This window comes from Arachis ipaensis, chromosome B6 (assembly GCF_059453495.1).
Source record: "Arachis ipaensis isolate K30076 ecotype BB chromosome B6, ASM5945349v1, whole genome shotgun sequence".
In the NCBI taxonomy this organism is placed as follows: domain Eukaryota; kingdom Viridiplantae; phylum Streptophyta; class Magnoliopsida; order Fabales; family Fabaceae; genus Arachis; species Arachis ipaensis.
Genome location: NC_142441.1, coordinates 145,168,883 through 145,187,328, shown reverse-complemented (window position 1 = coordinate 145,187,328; position 18,446 = coordinate 145,168,883). Strand labels below are relative to the sequence as shown.

The window sequence follows — 18,446 nt, the reverse complement described above, 5'->3', positions numbered from 1 at the left end:
AAAATTTAAAATTAAACAGTAGTAATGTTACTAAATTTGTATAGAAAAATTAATAAATTATAGTTCAGATGACATAGTATTTCCATACTAATATAGAGATTGCAGATTTAAATTTTTCTATCTTTGGTATAAAAAAAATTTATATAAAAATTTAAAAATATCATATGCATGCCAAAAATTAGTAACTATATATTATTATATATAAATATATTATTTAATATATTTCTAAAATATATTTTATATTTTAATATGCACTATTGGTAGCTAATTTTTTTTATATCCTTAATATGTTTGACAAAAGTTACACGTATGTATGACATAATATTACCACTATTCTATTTCTTTTTAAAAATATTTTATTTTTATAATAAACTAATATTTAATTATTCTTGTTGGTTTCAATTTTATTTTTAAATCATCATGATTGAATTAGAATAGAGACTAAATAATAATAGTTTAAATCTACGTGTCATTCTTAATTTTTGCTTTTTATATAAGCAAAAGGTTACCTATATTTAAGAAAATAGTTTATTTTCTATTTATATATTTTTAAAGTATAAATAAAACAATTCAAATGATTTTTTATTTTAAAAAAAAAGTTTGTATCATTTTCATATATTATATCTAATATTTTAAATAAATACATGTTTAAAATATTTGGATAAAAAAGTGTATTATAAAATATTTTATTTTTTATACATATAATTGAAAAATAACATTTTACTATGATTTTTTAATATTATTAAAAAGAATTTTGCATAATACTTTATTTTAGTGAATAAAAAAAGTTTATATTATTATGTATTTTAATTTTATGCTTGTAATATATATTTAAAAACAAAGTTATAATTGTCATTTTAAAATATTATATATTATAAAATATTTGTTTATGCACTAATTAATATATTCTATAACGCTCTTATTTCATAATGGAAAAGTTTTGGAGCCAACAATTTTTTAAAAGTTGGTCAGCATTTAACCATCAAAAGAAAATTGAATGATCTCACATCATTGGATTTAATCTCATACCATTAAAAAAACTATTGATGGCTAATTAATAATTACAAAATACAAAAATTATTGACCCCTAGCATTTTTTTTTTTATCACAAAAATTTAAATTATTAGGTAAAGGAATATATATATATATAGTTAATTAATATATGGAATAATGTGATGTAATACCCCTTTTGAATGAAAGCTCACCATATTGGAATTGATGAATGCAGGCCAGTTATACTATACTCACTGAACTCACTATATAGTCAAACCCATGATTGTATTTATTTGGAATTTTGGATCTTATATTATTATTATTGTTATCATTATTCATCATATTAATTAATTATTTCAGATGATGTGACTAAATGGATCGGATATATGCGCATAGTGAATAATGACCGATGAGTGATTGTTATCAAAGAATTGATCGAGAAGAAGAAGGAGGTAGAAGCTCGTGTCCCAAAACTTGTTATTTTTATTTAATTGCATGCATAATGTTTTCATATATTATTATGAAATCTGAATTCTCACTAACAAGTGAATATATATAATTAACCAGTGTTTCAGCCAATTTGGTTGAAACAAACAAATAAAAGTTGTGAACAAAATTTGGTGGTTCTTCTTCTTTGATGATGCACAGGAGCAGGAGTGGGGGACCTTTTGTGAATTAAGGACTTGTTAGCATCAATGTTAATAATGTGCTCAGTACAAAACTGTGGCCACCATCAACAAAATGCATAATGTTCCTTTGTTCACCAGTCTCACACCCCACATATTTATAATTTTATATAATCCAATTGTAGAATCAAATTTCCCTCTGTATATTTTAACTTTTAGTATAACATATATGGTCATATACATAGACTTTTTTATTAATATAATATTTACTAATTTAGATAAATTAAATATGAAAGGCCAATGAACTATAGTTCAAATGGCATAATCTTTTCATATTCACTTAGAAGTTGTAGGTTCGATTCTCTCTATCTTTAAAAAAAATTATTTATTTATATTCTGTAATTAATAATTACTTATGTTTTTTGTCATTGCAAATGAAATAGGTAAACATGTATTTTGGTTATACTATAAATAAGATATGGGTAAACATAACTTTCTCAAATATTACAGTTGTAGTGACAACAAGATTAAATTATTAGACAAATTTAAAAATTTTGTTTATAATACCATTTGGATCGAATTAAAAAGTAAAATTTATATAATTTGTTTTTATTTGAATTATATTGGTCTGATTTTTAGTTTTCAGTCTAATTTGATTTTATTCAAGTAATTGTGATTTATACGGTATCAATTTGAATTTATCTTTTAGTTCAATCGGATTCGAATAATTTTTATTCAATAATTAAAAAAAATTGCTAATACAAAAAATATAAATAAAAAAGACATGTGCCAAATTAGGTTACTATGCTCAAGTATCATTCGGTTATTTTATGCTCCAAGACAAATAAATGTTATATTAACGTCATTTATAAATATTGTGATAACTCCGCCTATGTTACATTTGCGGTACATAGCCGATTTAAAATTTGGAAAATGAGGAGGGTTGTGTTAGGTCTTCGACAACCAACATAAAAACATAGTCGAATCCCCATGACATGAATCAAAGACATTATTGCGCTAAAGCTAGGTCGTTACCCGGAAGCAACGCGCTGTATGATTCGAGTACGGTGTCAAATGAGCAAGAGGTGCTGCATCGGTGACAGAATGAAGTGTTAAATGAGCAAGGATTCCCGTATTTTCGTGAACGAACGAGGGTAAATAAGCTAGTTCACAAAGTAAAAGGTAAAGGTCGGAGTGACAGAATGTTGAGATTTGGGACATAGAACATAAGCACTCTAACAGGAAAGTCCATGGAGGTGGTGGACACCATGGCAAGGAGGAAGATTAACATTATGTGCCTACAAGAAACAAAATGGGTTGGTGCGAAGGCCAGGGAGTTGAATACTTCTGGTTTCAAACTTTGGTATATAGGAAATGTGAAGAATAGGAATGGGGTTGGTATTATTGTGGATAAGCAGTGGAAGAATGACGTAGTGGATGTCAAGAGGGTGGAAAATCGGATCATCTCTATCAAACTTGGGTGGAGGGAGGTGCTTTTCATGTGATTAGCGCCTATGCACCGCAAGTGGGTTTGGACGAACAACACAAGATAAGATTTTGGGAGGATTTAGAGAGTTTGATCCAAGACATACATTTGTCAGATAAGATTTTCTTAGGAGGAGATTTAAATGACCATGTTGGAAGAGAAGTGATTGGGTATGGAAGTATTCATGGAGGACATGGTTTCAGGGTGATCAATGCCGAGGATAAAACTATTTTGGACTTTTTCTCAACCTTTGACCTTCTCATCGCAAATACATGTTTTAAAAAGAGAGACGAACATCTTATAACCTATAAGAGTGGCATGACAAGCTCTCAATTTGACTTCTTCTTGTTGAGGAGAGTCGACTGAAAATTTTGCATTAATTGTAAAATTATCCCGGGAGAGAGTTTGACAACACAACATAAGGTGTTCGTCATGGATTTTTGTGTTGAGCAAAAGTTGAGGAAAAGACATCATACGAAGAATCCAAGGACGAGGTGGTGGCGGATTAAAGGTGAGGAACAAAGAAGCTTCCTAAGACGGGTAGGAAAAAAGGCAAAGTTGGATGGGAATGGAAGCACGAAAGAGATGTGGAGGGAGATAGCAGAAGTTATTAGAAGAACAACAAAAGAAAGCTTTGGTGAATCTAAAGGAATAGGACCAAGAGACAATGAGTCCTGGTGGTAGAATGCGAGTGTACAAGAAAAAATAAAGATAAAAAGAGAGTGCTTTAAAGAGTGGTCTTTATGCCGCAATGCAGATAATTGGAAAAAATATAAGGCAACTAAGAAAGAGACAAAAGTGGCTGTAAGCGAAGCAAGAACAAGAGCATATGAGGGTCTCTACCAGTCTTTAGGCACGAAAGAAAGAGAAAAAGGTATATATAGAATCACATAGAGCTGTGAAAAAAGAACGAGAGACTTGCATCAAGTTAAGTGCATAAAGGATAAAGACGGAGATGTGTTGGCTCAAGAGGAGAAGATCAACGAAAGGTGGAAGAGCTACTCCTACGAGTTATTTAATGAAGGACAAAAGACTCTTCCGAGCCTTGGTCGGTTATGCACAAGGGAAGAAGATCAAAACTTTGACTACTATCAAAGGATTCGAGACTTCGAAGTAAAAGAGGCTCTGAAGCAGATGAAAAATGGCAGGGCAGTAGGACTTGATAATATCCCGATTGAGGTTTGGAAGGGCCTTGGAGGAAAAGGCATCAACTGGTTAACCAAATTTTTTAATGAGATTTTAAGGTCAAAGACGATGCCTGATGAGTGAAAAAAAAAAGTACCTTGGTACCTATCTACAAGAATAAGGGGGATATACAAAGTTGCGAAAACTATAGAAGGATCAAGCTCATGAGCCACACCATGAAGTTATGGGAAAGGTGATAGAACGGAGGTTGAGAAAAGAGACACAAGTAACAGATAACCAATTTAGATTTATGTCAGGCAGATCTACCACCAAAGCGATATACCTGTTAAGAAGGATGATAGAGAGGTATCGTAGTAATAAAAGGGATCTACATATGGTGTTTATTGATTTGGAAAAAGCGTACGATAGGGTGCCAAGGGAGGTCTTATGGAAGGTTTTAGAAAAGAGGAGAGTAAGGATCACATATATTCGTGCAATTAAAGACATGTATGATGGGGCCACAACTAGTGTGAAGACTCAAAGTGGTGTGACAGAGGAATTTTCTATTGGTATAGGATTATACCAGGGATCATCCTTAAGTCCATATCTTTTCACATTAGTTTTGGAAGTACTCACAGAGCACATGCAAGAGCCTGTGCCATGGTGCATGCTTTTTGCCGATGATATCGTCCTTATGGGAGAGTCAAGGAAAGACCTAAATAAGAAGTTGGACTTATGGAGAGAAGCTCTAGAAGTGTATGGTCTGCGCATAAGCCGTAGCAAGACGGAATATATGGAATGTAAGTTCAGTTTGAGAAGGGAAAACCCTAATATAGAGGTAAAGATTGGAGAAAACATCTTGCCAAAAGTTAAAAGTTTTAAGTATCTTGGGTGCATCATACAGGATAATGGAGAGATTGAACAGGATGTAAATCATAGGATCCAAACAGGTTGGTCAAAATGGCGGAGTGCATCTGGTTTTATATGCGACAAAAAAGTGTCTTTAAAACTTAAAGGTAAATTCTATCGCACTGCTATAAGACCGGCTACGCTTTATGGTACCGAGTGTTGGGCGGCCAAAGGGGAGCACGAACATAAGCTGAGTGCGGCAGAGATGAAGATGTTGAGATGGATGAGTGATCATATGCGATTGGATAAAATAAGGAACGAAGATATAAGGGAGAGATTTGGAATAGCACCTATTGTGGAAAAGATGGTTGAATCGCGTTTCAGGTGGTTTGGACATGTGAGAAGAAGACCGACAGAACACCCAGTCAGGAGGGTGGATGAGATGGAAGATGGATAAGGGGTGAAAGGCAGAGGAATGCCTAAGAAGACCATCCATGAGGTGGTCAAACGAGATTTACATGTAAATGGTCTCTTTGTAGACATGATACATGACAGAGCACAATAACATTACATTGTTTGATTCATGTAGCCGACCCCACCTAGTGAGACAAGACTTTGTTGTTGTTTGTTTGTTTGTATTTGATAAACATTTTTTTTATTATTACCTAGGCTCCAACCTTATTACTAAAAAAAATATTTTATCAGCCATTTAATTTGATTTTAGCAAAAACAAAAATAGCTATTAATATGTTGCCGATAATTAAGTATTAATCATCTTATATTTTGTTGTTAAAAAATTTTAGTCACAATTATATAATTATCACTAAAAAAATTAGTCCTAAAAAGTATATATTTATTATTATAATTTATAGTAATAATAAAAAATATATTATTGTCAAAAAAAATATAAATTAAATAAGACATATAATGGCTATTATATTAATACCACAAAAATTTGTCACTAAAATTAATTTTTGTGGGATAAGTATTGTTTTGGTCTCTATGATTTAGGGTCAAAATCAAAATCGTCTATAATTTTATTTTTTATTCAAAATCATCCTCAACATTTTATTTGATATTAAAATCATCATTTTAACAATTTTACCCTTATCTCACTAACCATATCTTCATCTCCATCACTAACAATCACACACACATTTAGATAGAAAAAAAAAAGAAGATGGAAGAAGAAAAAGAATAAGAGAGGAGGAGAAAGGACGATGCCGACAAAGTTGAGGACTGTCATCGTCGTCGACCAAATTAAATCTCTCTCTTTGAAGTAAAAGATAGAAGGAGAAGGAGAAGGAGAAGGAGAAGTAGAGGCGGCGGCATATCAAAGCGAAACTACGGAGGAGAACAAGAAGCAACGAGTCCAAGTGGAGTTAGGGAGGAGCAAAGGCGATGCAAAACCAGGGAAGCCACAACAATGGAGGAGGTGGGTTGTGCGTAGAGGTGAACCTCTCCGTCGCGATCTCAGTCTCTCAACAGCAGCCACAGATGAGTAACGACCGCCACGAGGGTCAAAGCGATGGCTTCTCTAGTTCTTGAAGTTTTCTTCGTCGAAGTGCGGCAATGCTGTATTAGCTAGCTCCGGCGAGAGCAGGGTTAGGGTCGGGTAGGGTTTTGGGTCTCTGTTTGTATGAGATTGGGTGTGTTTGGTTGTACCTAGTCTTGACCAACTCTCTTTCTTTTTCTTCTTCTTTTTCACTGAACTCACTGCATCTCTTTTGTTTCTCTATGTTTTAATTTTTTCTTTCTTTCTTTCTTATTTTCAAATGAAATATGAATTATTGTGATGTTGTTGATGAGTTTGAAGAATTCAATTACAATAAATGATGTGTTTGTTAGCATTGTTCTAGAATTTTAATGTTATGTTATTGTTGATAATAAATTTTTAAATGTGAATATTATGTGTGTTGTTGATGATGGATAGTTGTAAAAAAAAAATAGCTGGTAATTGATGAGAATAAAAAGAAATAGTGGTAGATGGAAAAATAAGAGTATTTTGGTTTAAAAATTTTTTTGAAAGAATGATTTTAATAACAAATAAAATATTAAAAACGATTTTAAATTAAAAAAAGATTAGAAATGATTTTAATTTTGATCTTCAAATCTTAAAAACTAAAATATACTTATCCCAAATTTTTGTTGTAGTGCCTGTATGGGAATATTAATCCCTTGTTGGTGGACGGAAAGTATCACTCATATATAGTGACGAAGACCAATTATCCCTCCAATGGTCATCAAATAAGAACTTTTTTTAGGAGTAAATTTAAAGTTATTAATTAATGGAATTGGTTGAAATGGTTTTTTGGTTATTTTCTCTCTTTTTTTTCCATTTTTGTTGTCAAAGGTAGGAAAAATGTGAAACAAAAAAAATTAATCCATTTATCTGAAAATATGTATAAAAATTAAAAAATAAAATTGTCTCATTTTCATTAATAATAGTAGTAAAGTAATAAATTTTTCATTTTTTTGGTCTTAGAGGGCAAAAATATAAAAAAATACATAAAATTATAAATTTCTATATTACAATTTATTTGAATAAATAAATCTTTTTATTTAAATAAAAAAATCATAGATTTCAATTAGGGCCGGTAAATTAGTTAATCCGGCCTATTTAGATTTGGTTCATCTAAACTCACGGTTAAATATACTGATCTATTATTTAAGTTTGATTTATTCTTGAATCATAATTTTTTAGTCTGAATTATTTATGGTCAGTCCAATAAATTAAATGAATTAGCCTGTTTACTCTCAAATTAATTTTTAAAACAAATATTGACAAAAAATATTATTTTTAGTTCAAAAATCTTAAATAAATAATATTTTTTAGTTGATAGGTTAAATTTTCAAAACGAACAAAAAAAAGTTAGCCAAAAGTGCAAATAAAAATAAACGAGCCGCCTATTTAGTTTAAGACTAGTCCGCTTAACTCATCATTCTTTTTAGGTTAATCGGATTCAATTTATTTAGTCCAAAATTTAAATAAATTTAATTTTAAAAACAAAATCCACTCGTCTAAAAGAATAAACATCTAATCCGATAAATTTAATTCATTTTAACGGCGTATTTCCAACTAAATTTATATTATTATATTTTCATGAAAGATCCCTATCGATTCCTAGATATGATTTAGATCTTTCTACCAAGAGAATCCAAAATCCTGTTTATGTCTGTAGATCCCCGAATCCAAACACTATGATCTATTCATTGAAAGCTAAGCACGTATACGAATTTCTTTTGGTCATTGATTATGGTTTGATTATATATGCTATTTCAATCTAGACATCCACACCCTTTATATATACATATACGTCTATTATTGTTCTATCCTTATTCGAACTCTCGTATCAAATCTCATCACATGTTAAATTCTATTACACATTTACACAATGTTCATATATTCACATTTATGGTCAAACTTTATAAATAATATAATTGTTACGGCTTGGCCCAAACACTACGCGGACCGACCCGATTTATAGACCACCCGACCCGAACGGTCGGGTGCGAGGCGCTCAATCTCTGATCCGGACACGCGTCCTTGACAGCTCTCTACTACAGCTGTATGGGAAAGTTTCGAGGAAGGTGGATCTGTTCTTGCGGAACCCACCTTTGACATGATATATATGGGGAGGGTCTTACCCCTCCTCCAGGGTACGTCACATACCATTTTTCCCAGTTTTCGCCTACACATCTGACTGACTAGAGCGTCGGAGTGTCTTTGCAGGTGACACCCCTCTCTTCACACGAAGAACTTGGGACGTCGGCTACTCCTCCACCAGCCCAGCAATCCGAAATCAGGCGGTACCCCATCTCACCAACCGAAGTACCACCCCGAACCATCCGGTACTTGACCTACCGAACAATAATCAAATTAAATTTATATTCACAATCAAAATATAATAGTAACTATTCATTTGTGTTAAATTGTATTTTCACTATTCTATATTATGAAATATTATTAAATTATTTCACTGTAAAAGATTAATTATTTTAGTATAAAAAGGGTAAAGAAAGATGAATAAATATATAGAAAATACAAATAGGTTATTTTCTTGTCAAACTTAGAGTGACTCATATACAGAAATTTGTTGAAGTTGCATGATAGCATGGGCCATATGCATTCACTTTAGGACCTTACTAGGTTCTCAATCTCACTAGGTCTTTGTCAGACATTTTGTTTTTTCATTTGAGGGTACATAAAACTAATTTAACTTTGCTCTTATTTTGTTCTTGTATCATTGTTGTCAATGATAATAATAATGATATAGTAAGGGAATACAGTAGTTCTTTTTTGTATTCAAGTCATTTCACACATTAAAATAATCATTTGATCTTATAAAGTTTACATTGCAAAATGGCCCCGCTCCGTTTACCTTCACCTAAAAGAAACACGTGTCACCAATCAGCTTGGAGAAGCATAATTCCAAAACATTATTTAATTAAATTACTTAGACTCATTATTTAGTCGGAAGACTTCTAGTAATATTATTTTTCCGCTGCTTTAATCAATTCCATAACTTTTAAAAGGACTAAATTGTTTCATAACTGAAAGAACCAAGCCAGTGTTGGGCCAACCGTGGAGAGATCTTCGGAGAAAAATTAAGTGAGATAATATAAGATGAGAAGATATTATATTCAATTCAAAATTTTAAGATAGTAAGTTAATGGGTCTCTCATCTTATAAACTCCTCACTCTTCCTTACTTTTTTTAATATATAACTAACTTTATGCACTCCTCACACTTGCAACATTAACACCACACAATTTAGAACCAAAAGTGCCAGTAGCAAGTTTATAAGATAAAGTTTTTTTTGAAGTTTAAATATTTCTATTAAGGAATCACTTTTTTTTTAAAGAATAAAGTATCATTTTTGTCCTCAATATTTGGGGTAAATTCTAAAATTGTCTCTAACGTTTTAATCGTCTTATTTAAGTCCCTAACGTTTCAAAAGTGACTCAATATTGTCCTGCCGTTAGGGACCCGTTAACAGAATTGACGGCGGGACAAAATTGAAACGATTTTGAAACGTTAGGGACTTAAATAGGACGAAAACGTTTGGGACAAAAATGATACATAGAAATAAATTTTAATTTTATCCTTCAATAATATCAATTTTTTACTATACATAGTATTCAATTATTTTTTAATCACATCTAAGTAAATTACACTTAATCATATTACTTTCATTTTAAATAAATTAATTTTTTTTATAATTTTACTCTTAAAGATTTTTAGTTATCATGAAATATTTGTAGAATGACTAGTATATAAACTTGTAGAAAAGAAAAAAACAATATATATACAATAAAATATAAATTATACTTTTTGTCTCTAATGTATCAAAATTCTTTAAAATTATAAAAAATAAATTTATTTAAAATAAAAGTAATGTGATTAAGTGTAATTTATTTAGATGTAATTAAAAAATAATTGAATACTATGTACAGTAAAAGATTAATATTATTGAAAGATAAAATTAAATTAAAATTTATTTTTATGTATCGTTTTTGTCCCTAACGTTTTCGTCCTATTTAAGTCCCAAACGTTTCAAAATCATCTCAATTTTGTCCCACCGTCAATTCTGTTAATGGATCCCTAATGGCAGGACAACATTGAGTTAATTTTAAAACGTTAAGGACTTAAATAGGACGATTGAAACGTTATGGACAACTTTAAAACTTACCCCAAATGTTGGGGACAAAAACAATACTTTACTCTTTTTTAAATACATGAATAATTATGTATTAATAAACACAAATGAATCTTTTGTATAAAATTTTTTAGGTTTAATTATTCTGTCGGTTCCTATAGTTTCATCGGATTTTTAATTAGGTTCATATACTTTTTTTTTTTCAATGAGGTCTCTATTACCATATCAGATTTTGTAACTAAATCTCTACCGTGATAAAAACATTGAAATTAACGGAATATTCTATTAAACTATACAGAATCAGTCAAGTATTAGGTATATTCGTTTTGTTTAACGGAATATTCCGTTAATTCCAACATTTTTATCACGGTGGGGACTTAATTACAAAATTTAATATAATATAGAGACTCAATCGAAAAAAAAAATATAAGAACCCAATTAAAAATTTAATAAAATTATAAGAACTGATAGAATAATTAATTTTTTTTATTAGTCTTATAGGATGACAGTTTTTTTTTTTTTTTGAAACAATAAGAATCGAACACTAAATTTTTAGGTCATATAAATTATAATATTATATTATAAACAAATAAATAATTATATTTTTATCAGAAAAGATGAATATATATAGGTTGGGGCTAGGTAGCAAAACACAACAATTACAGGTCTTAACACTCTTGTCGCATGGAAAATCTCCCCACGCTGTTTCCCAGCATGCAGCAACATCAATTAGTCTTTAAATTCTTAGATATATATGCTTCCTTGACTTGTATACAACCTGCTATTGGAAATTCTTTCAATATAATATATAGTATAGGTTGACATGTTGCATGAGTTGCTTTTCTTTTTTTTTTTTTTTTTTTGTATGTGGGCAGTTTTAATTTGGTGTGTTTTGAGGGTTGGAGTTATTAAATCGTTGTAATTTGTTAATAATTTGTCATTTGTGACAATTTTTTATAGCAACGTCGAAGACTCGAAGGAAATGAATCATAGATCATAGGACTTTTTCTCATTAGAAAGTAAAAAAAAAATGAGAGACCAACATACCATTAATCAAAATGGTTGTTATCTAGGGGTATACACGGATCGGATCAGATATGATATCCACGCTTTTAAGTGTCGGATCGGATCAAATATCAGGTATATTCGCATAATTGAACATTCTCTTTTTAATCATATTTTTACGTAAAAAATTCAATAAAAATATTTTTTTTATACTTTTAAACCTATTTATTCCTAAAATATTTTTAATCAATTTTTTTCTAAATAACAAAAATAAAATAATACAATATATGAATAATAACTACTAACTAAAATATGCAAACAAGCAAATATAATACCAAACATATATATTTATTTATCTTTTAATTATTATTGTGCGGATCGGATACGCAGATGTAGAACAGATATTCGCGATCCGATCCTTAAAGGGTGCGGATTAGAACCTATCCGATCTGATCAGTTTATGGATCAGATCGTATCCGCAATTTTCGAATCAGATGCGGATATTTATCGCAAATTTACAGATATGATCCAATCCATAAATATCCTTATATATAGCTATCAGACTCAATAAGAAAAAAGAATTTAGGACTCCAGTTTTTAAAGTGGAAAATTATTTTACAGAAGACCTCCGTCCTATTCAAAGTTCAATTTGAAAAAATAGAAAAAAAAAAAAGAAAGTGAATTATTATTTTTAAATTAATCTAATTTATTCAAATATTAATTAAAATATCAAAATTTTATTTACCAAATAAATCATACTACTTTATCATAAAACGATGTAACTCTACTTCATTTTCAACTCCACCTTTTAATCCTAACCAGCAAAAGAGCACTTTTGTTAGCGAAGATTGGACAAAAGCTAGCAGCATAATCACTGAATATTCCAACCTCGGTAAGCTTTCGCCAGCAATAAAAGTATATATACCAATTTTTCCTAGCACCGAAAAAAATTATATATTTAGTACTTGGCTCAAAAAGCTTGAGAGAGAAAAAAAAGTTTTATAACAACAAATGCACTAAAAAAAGACAAAATTCTAAAATACACCAATATTCACACAAATGACACTATCGAAGTTTTTTTTCTTGTTATTTTTTTCCCCTAGCATTTACAAGATTGGATATATAGCTAATATAATTCTTAGTAGCTTTAAGAGCACGACACCAATTTTATTTTATACTACTATTATCAGTTATAATCTCACTAAGTGAAAAATAAAATATGCGAATAACATGAACAACAAATTACATTTGAAATTCATTAACCATTCAAAATCAGGATTATATTAGTTATTATTTAAAAAATATTATTTTTCTATACTTTTTCTATCCGTTATTAATAACTTAAAAATAATGTTAAGAAAACGTTATTTTTCTAGACTTTTTCTATCTGATATTGATGACTTAAAAATAATGTTAGAGCAAAACTTTTGATTTTTTCTATACCATCTAGGAATTTCACATATAATATGAGGAGAAAACAACAAATAGGTTCTGATATTTTATTTTGAAGACAAATAAAATTTTAATTGATTGAAAATATAAAAACGTTTTTTTTTTTTAAATATGAAAAATCTAAGTCTTTATATATTTTAGAAGGAAAAACTTATATGTTTTTAAATTAAAAAATAAAAAACTTATTTATCTTTTTCTCTAATATAAATTACTAACTAAAATGAAAATACATCGAAATATTTGTCGCCATAAAAAATTGATATTAATACTTTTAATCCATATTATGTTCTTTCACTTTAATATCTTAGTATATATAGCATCAAATCAAGCTCTGGGTATATAATAGTAATAAGTGCTGGGAAAACTATACTAGAACTAGAATTGGATTGTGTTAATCAACAGAAAATATATATGGTATGAACTTAAAATAAAACCCTGAACAGTATTTATTATTTCTTATTACTTTATACAACTATATAGAATATATACACCCACACATACAGTATTACAAAACGTCATATAGGGCTGTTGAAATTAAAAATTAAAAAATTAAAAAAAAAAACCGAGCCACCACATAAATTACATTCATCAGTACTGACAAAGCGTGTCAAAGTTAAAGTTTTTTTCCCCCAAAAAAATAAATAATTAATAAAACATAAAAATACTAAAGGTTCTTAAATGAAATTTTTTATATTAACTAGATTATATATATATTAACAATGCAGATATTATAATCAGAAACTATTAAATAATTACATCTTTGAATTATTCATTGATCAAAGAAAAAAAAAGATAAATTAAAAAAAAACTCAGGTACAGTTAATTTTATTTGAAGTTAGAATTTGGATTTTCTAAATTTTGAATTTCATTTTAGAGGGTAAATTGTAATCTCTCACTATTTATTTCATAGGTGAAATCAAGAGAAATTATAAAAGAAAAAATATTTAAGAGTGAGAAATCTTACTTTACCTTCTCAAGTAAAAATTCAAATTTTAGAGGATTCAAATTCTTGAAGTTAATAGTTAAGAATCATTAAATAACAATTTAGTCGAACTTATGAAATTATTTAACGACTCTCACATAAAGTTAACTGCACTTAAGTTTTTCTCTTAAAAAAAATATATAAAAAAATAAAGAAGCAGTAAAAGTAAAATAAAAATTACAAATAGAAAAACAAATGAAATACAGCAATTGTTTGTGTATGAATTTTTCAGCATATCTCAGTGTCTCTCTCTCTCTCTAAATCTCTCTTTAAAAGAGAGAAGAAAGAGCCTTGAGAAACAAAATCAAATCCTTTTTCTTAACCTTCACGCCTCAATTACACCACACCCCACACCCCTCTCTCCATGCATTTATAAGGCTCACCCTTCTAACCACAAAATTTCCCTCTCTTTAAATTCCCATAACACCCCCACACTATATATAAAACCAACCCTCACTATCACTTGTTCAAATTAAACTACTTCTTCTTCTTCTAACACAATGAGAACTTCATCATCTTCTTGTTCTCTAGAGTGTGTTGAAGGGCCAATCATAGTAGGAGCAGGACCCTCCGGCATAGCCGTAGCCGCCTGTCTATCTCAGTACTCCATTCCTTCAATAATCTTAGAGCGAAGCCACTGCATCGCTTCGCTCTGGCAAAACAAAACCTACGACCGCCTCAAACTCCATCTCCCTAAAAATTTCTGCCAACTCCCTCTAATGGGGTTCCCACAAACCTTCCCAAAGTACCCAACCAAGTACCAGTTCATCTCCTACATGGACTCCTACGCTTCCCATTTCAAGGTTCAACCCAGGTTCAACCAGACAGTCCACGTGGCCGAGTTTGATCCCTCTTCCCAGATTTGGCTCGTTAGGACCCAAGATTCTCTCTACCTTTCCCCTTGGCTCATTGTAGCTACCGGAGAAAATGCCGAACCTATGATTCCCAAGATTCTCGGCATCGACAAGTTTCATGGTGCTGTTGTTCATACTAGCGCCTATAAATCTGGTGATGCTTATAAGAACAAGAAGGTTTTGGTTATTGGTTGTGGAAATTCTGGCATGGAAGTTAGCTTGGATCTTTGTAGACACAATGCTAAGCCTTACATGGTTGCAAGAAATACGGTGAGTTCAAATGTTTTTTGCTAATTATTTTGATTTTCTTGGTTAACTTTCATTGTTGCAAGTGAGAAAATATTAATATTAATTTAATTTTTAGTAGTTATCTTTTTTGGAAGTGCAGCTTACTTAGTACTAGTACAACACCCAATCATTGTAGACATCAATAAAAGTCTTTTTTTATGGAGAAACTATGTTAACAAAAGATTTTCTTATATTACTTTATGTTATTATTGAAGAATGTAACCATCTCTTCTATTTTGTTAACTCTAATGTGATGAGTGAAAACTAAAAAAAAAGTATAAGCTTCTATATTCAAAAGTAAGATTATTTATTTTACAATAGGGACTGAATAGCAAAAAAAAAATCTTTTTTATTATTATTTATTATTATTAATGAACCATTTAATAATGATCCGTATAACTGTACTAGTACTGAAGCTGACGTCATGTATGTATGTGTTTTTCCCATTTGGGTAAGTAATCATCAATATTGAGTTGATGTCCTTTTTGCACATTTGGTGGTTCAATATATATTTATATTTATGTGTCTAATGATGATGCAATATATGTGTATAGGTACATGTTCTCCCTAGGGAGATTTTGGGAATATCATCATTTGGAATAGCAATGGCACTATACAAATGGTTTCCACTAAAAATAGTAGACAAGTTTCTGTTGTTGGTGGCAAACATGATGTTGGGAAACACAAGTCATTATGGCATAAGAAGGCCCAAAACAGGTCCAATTGAACTTAAACTTGCCACAGGAAAAACCCCTGTTCTTGATGTTGGTCAAGTAGCACAAATCAAATCCGGTAACATTAAGGTACTATTTCATTTAACTATCTCTTTATATATATAAAAAATATATTTTTTTAACATAAATATTCTAAGAATATTTTTAAAAAATTAAAGTATAGTTTCTAAATAGCAAATTCTATTAAAGTAAGATTTTTTAAATAATATTAAATATATTAGAAAATAAAAAAAAATTTTGTATAAAGAATATTGTACTTTGAAAAGCTAGGGGCTAGGGGAAGTTTAATTTTGTCATATGTTGAGGCTAAGATTTGTTAGGGTTTTTCTTTTTTGGCTTTGCATAGGTGATGGAAGGTGTGAAGGAGATAACAAGAAATGGTGCCAAATTTGTGGATGGACAAGAAAAGGAATTCGATGCTATAATATTGGCAACGGGATACAAGAGCAACGTGCCTACTTGGCTCAAGGTTAGAAAATTAAATTAAATAATATAAATAAAATTGACCTGTTCTGTTGCGTTTTTAGCTCTATCTTATTATGAAGCACTCATGACCCATCACTTTCTAAGGCTCTTTGGGACACATGCAAAGAGCAGAAACCTACAAATGTCTTCTTTTCTTCATGCAAAAAAGAAAGAATAAAATCACTTTGCCCTCTGTCCTGGGTTCTACCACTTTTTTAAACTATCTTTTGTTTTTTTCTTATGCAAAAGAATAATAATTCTTAGAATTTTGAAAATAGTAATTTTTTATAAATATTATTAAATACATTTTTTAGTTTTTAATTTAGTAAAAATCGTTTTACATAATCGTATAATCACATTTATTTTTTTTTCTGATGTGATGTTACGTAATTAGATGCACTATATGAAAATACTTTAATAATAACATTTTTTTTACTGTGGAGTGAATATTAGTGAGTTGTGACGTCTCATGATGTGTGATGATCATGAAATATCTATCAAGGTTGCAAGTTGTAAAAGGGTCACACCAAAAAGAGAATTCTTTATACTCTTTTTCTACAGGCAGTGGTTCCTCTTACTCTGCTGAAAAAACCTGTTTGAGTCCCCTTGGTCAATTCATTCATTCTCCACTCCTTTCAAATTTAATTATTATGTCATCATTGACACAAAAAAACAAATATTATTATTATTATTTAATCAAATTATTATTATTATTATTATCAAAGAAACTGTTTTCTCTATTCTGTGGGTAAAGGGTATGGATAGATGGAGCTATCATGCTCTGAAAAATCCTGCAATTTGTATCATATGGGCCTCTGTCACTAAATTCCAAACCATGATGCATCATTTTTATATGATAAACTAAAGGGTCGTCCTCATCATATCATATGAAAACATATATTGCTATATTAAATTAAAATTTTTATTTAAACAATAGTTTATGATTTGTTTTTTAATTAATTATTGTTTAAAATTAAATCAAACTACTCAAACTATTTATTTAATTTTTTTTTTCCTTTTGTTTCAGAGTTGTGATTTCTTCACGGAAGATGGAATGCCGAAAACGCCCTTCCCTAATGGTTGGAAAGGGAAGCATGGATTGTACACAGTTGGATTCACAAGAAGGGGCCTTTCTGGAACTTCCTCAGATGCAGTCAAGATTGCTAATGACATTGCTGATCAATGGAAAACCCTTAAAAAGGACAACAACAACAATTCACATATCATCCAACTCAACAATTCCTAGATCTTAGCTTATAATAATAATTATAACCCCTCCCACAATAACATCTCCAACTTTTCTATTTGTAAATCCCCCCCAAAAAAAGTATAAGTTTAATTTCGTTGTTAAAGTTACAAATTTGATTTGATTTAGTTTTTAATTTTTTGAAATATTTAATTTAATACCTCAAATTATACTCTATGTAGTATAATTTTTGAAATTGAATTAAATATTTTAAAAAATTAAGGGCTGAATTAAATTAAATTTATAATTTTAACAACAAAATTAAACTTTACTTTAGATAAAAAAAAAAAGAGATAGAGAGAAATGAAGATGAAATGAGAGAAAAGAGTAGAGAGTTAGGATCGCATGGGTTTTCTTTCTCTATTATTATTTTCTTTTTTTCGTCATCATTTCCATGTTTTTGTGTATGTACAATTTTGTATTTAGGAGAATATACGCGCTTTGCTAACTACTCATCATCAAGTGTTTCAGCTTTTTGTACAAAAACAGCTTCATAAAATGAAATGGTACCATTAGTACAAAGTACAAATTAAAGTGTATGTGTCGTTACATTACAATACAAATAAAGTAATTGAATGGCAACGACTAATTACGTGGTAGTTACTAGTTAGTTACTTTATAGAACTATAAAAATTGTGGCCAACTATAGTTCGGTTCCCATTTGTCAAGAAATTGTTGGAA

At 29.9% G+C, this 18,446-nt stretch overlaps 1 protein-coding gene across 1 annotated transcript; it reads left to right on the top strand.

Annotated features, from left to right (window-relative positions):
- Positions 1–14,577: 14,577 nt before the first annotated feature.
- On the top strand, positions 14,578–18,214 carry LOC107647504 (putative indole-3-pyruvate monooxygenase YUCCA4). The gene is made up of 4 exons (XM_088491253.1): positions 14,578–15,302; positions 15,875–16,123; positions 16,401–16,523; positions 17,547–18,214. Exons 1-4 carry the CDS (start codon positions 14,679–14,681, stop codon positions 17,763–17,765), a joined length of 1,215 nt encoding a protein of 404 aa, XP_088347379.1. The 5' UTR covers positions 14,578–14,678; the 3' UTR covers positions 17,766–18,214.
- Positions 18,215–18,446: the final 232 nt, after the last annotated feature.

What these genes read in the sequence shown, in the direction of transcription:
- LOC107647504 (XM_088491253.1), top strand. Translation starts at nt 14,679, where the DNA reads ATGAGAACTTCATCATCTTCTTGTTCTCTAGAGTGTGTTGAAGGGCCA. An exon ending in ACATGGTTGCAAGAAATACG is followed by an intron (nt 15,303 to 15,874) that starts GTGAGTTCAAAT and finishes ATATGTGTATAG; the next exon opens with GTACATGTTCTCCCTAGGGA. An exon ending in TCAAATCCGGTAACATTAAG is followed by an intron (nt 16,124 to 16,400) that starts GTACTATTTCAT and finishes GGCTTTGCATAG; the next exon opens with GTGATGGAAGGTGTGAAGGA.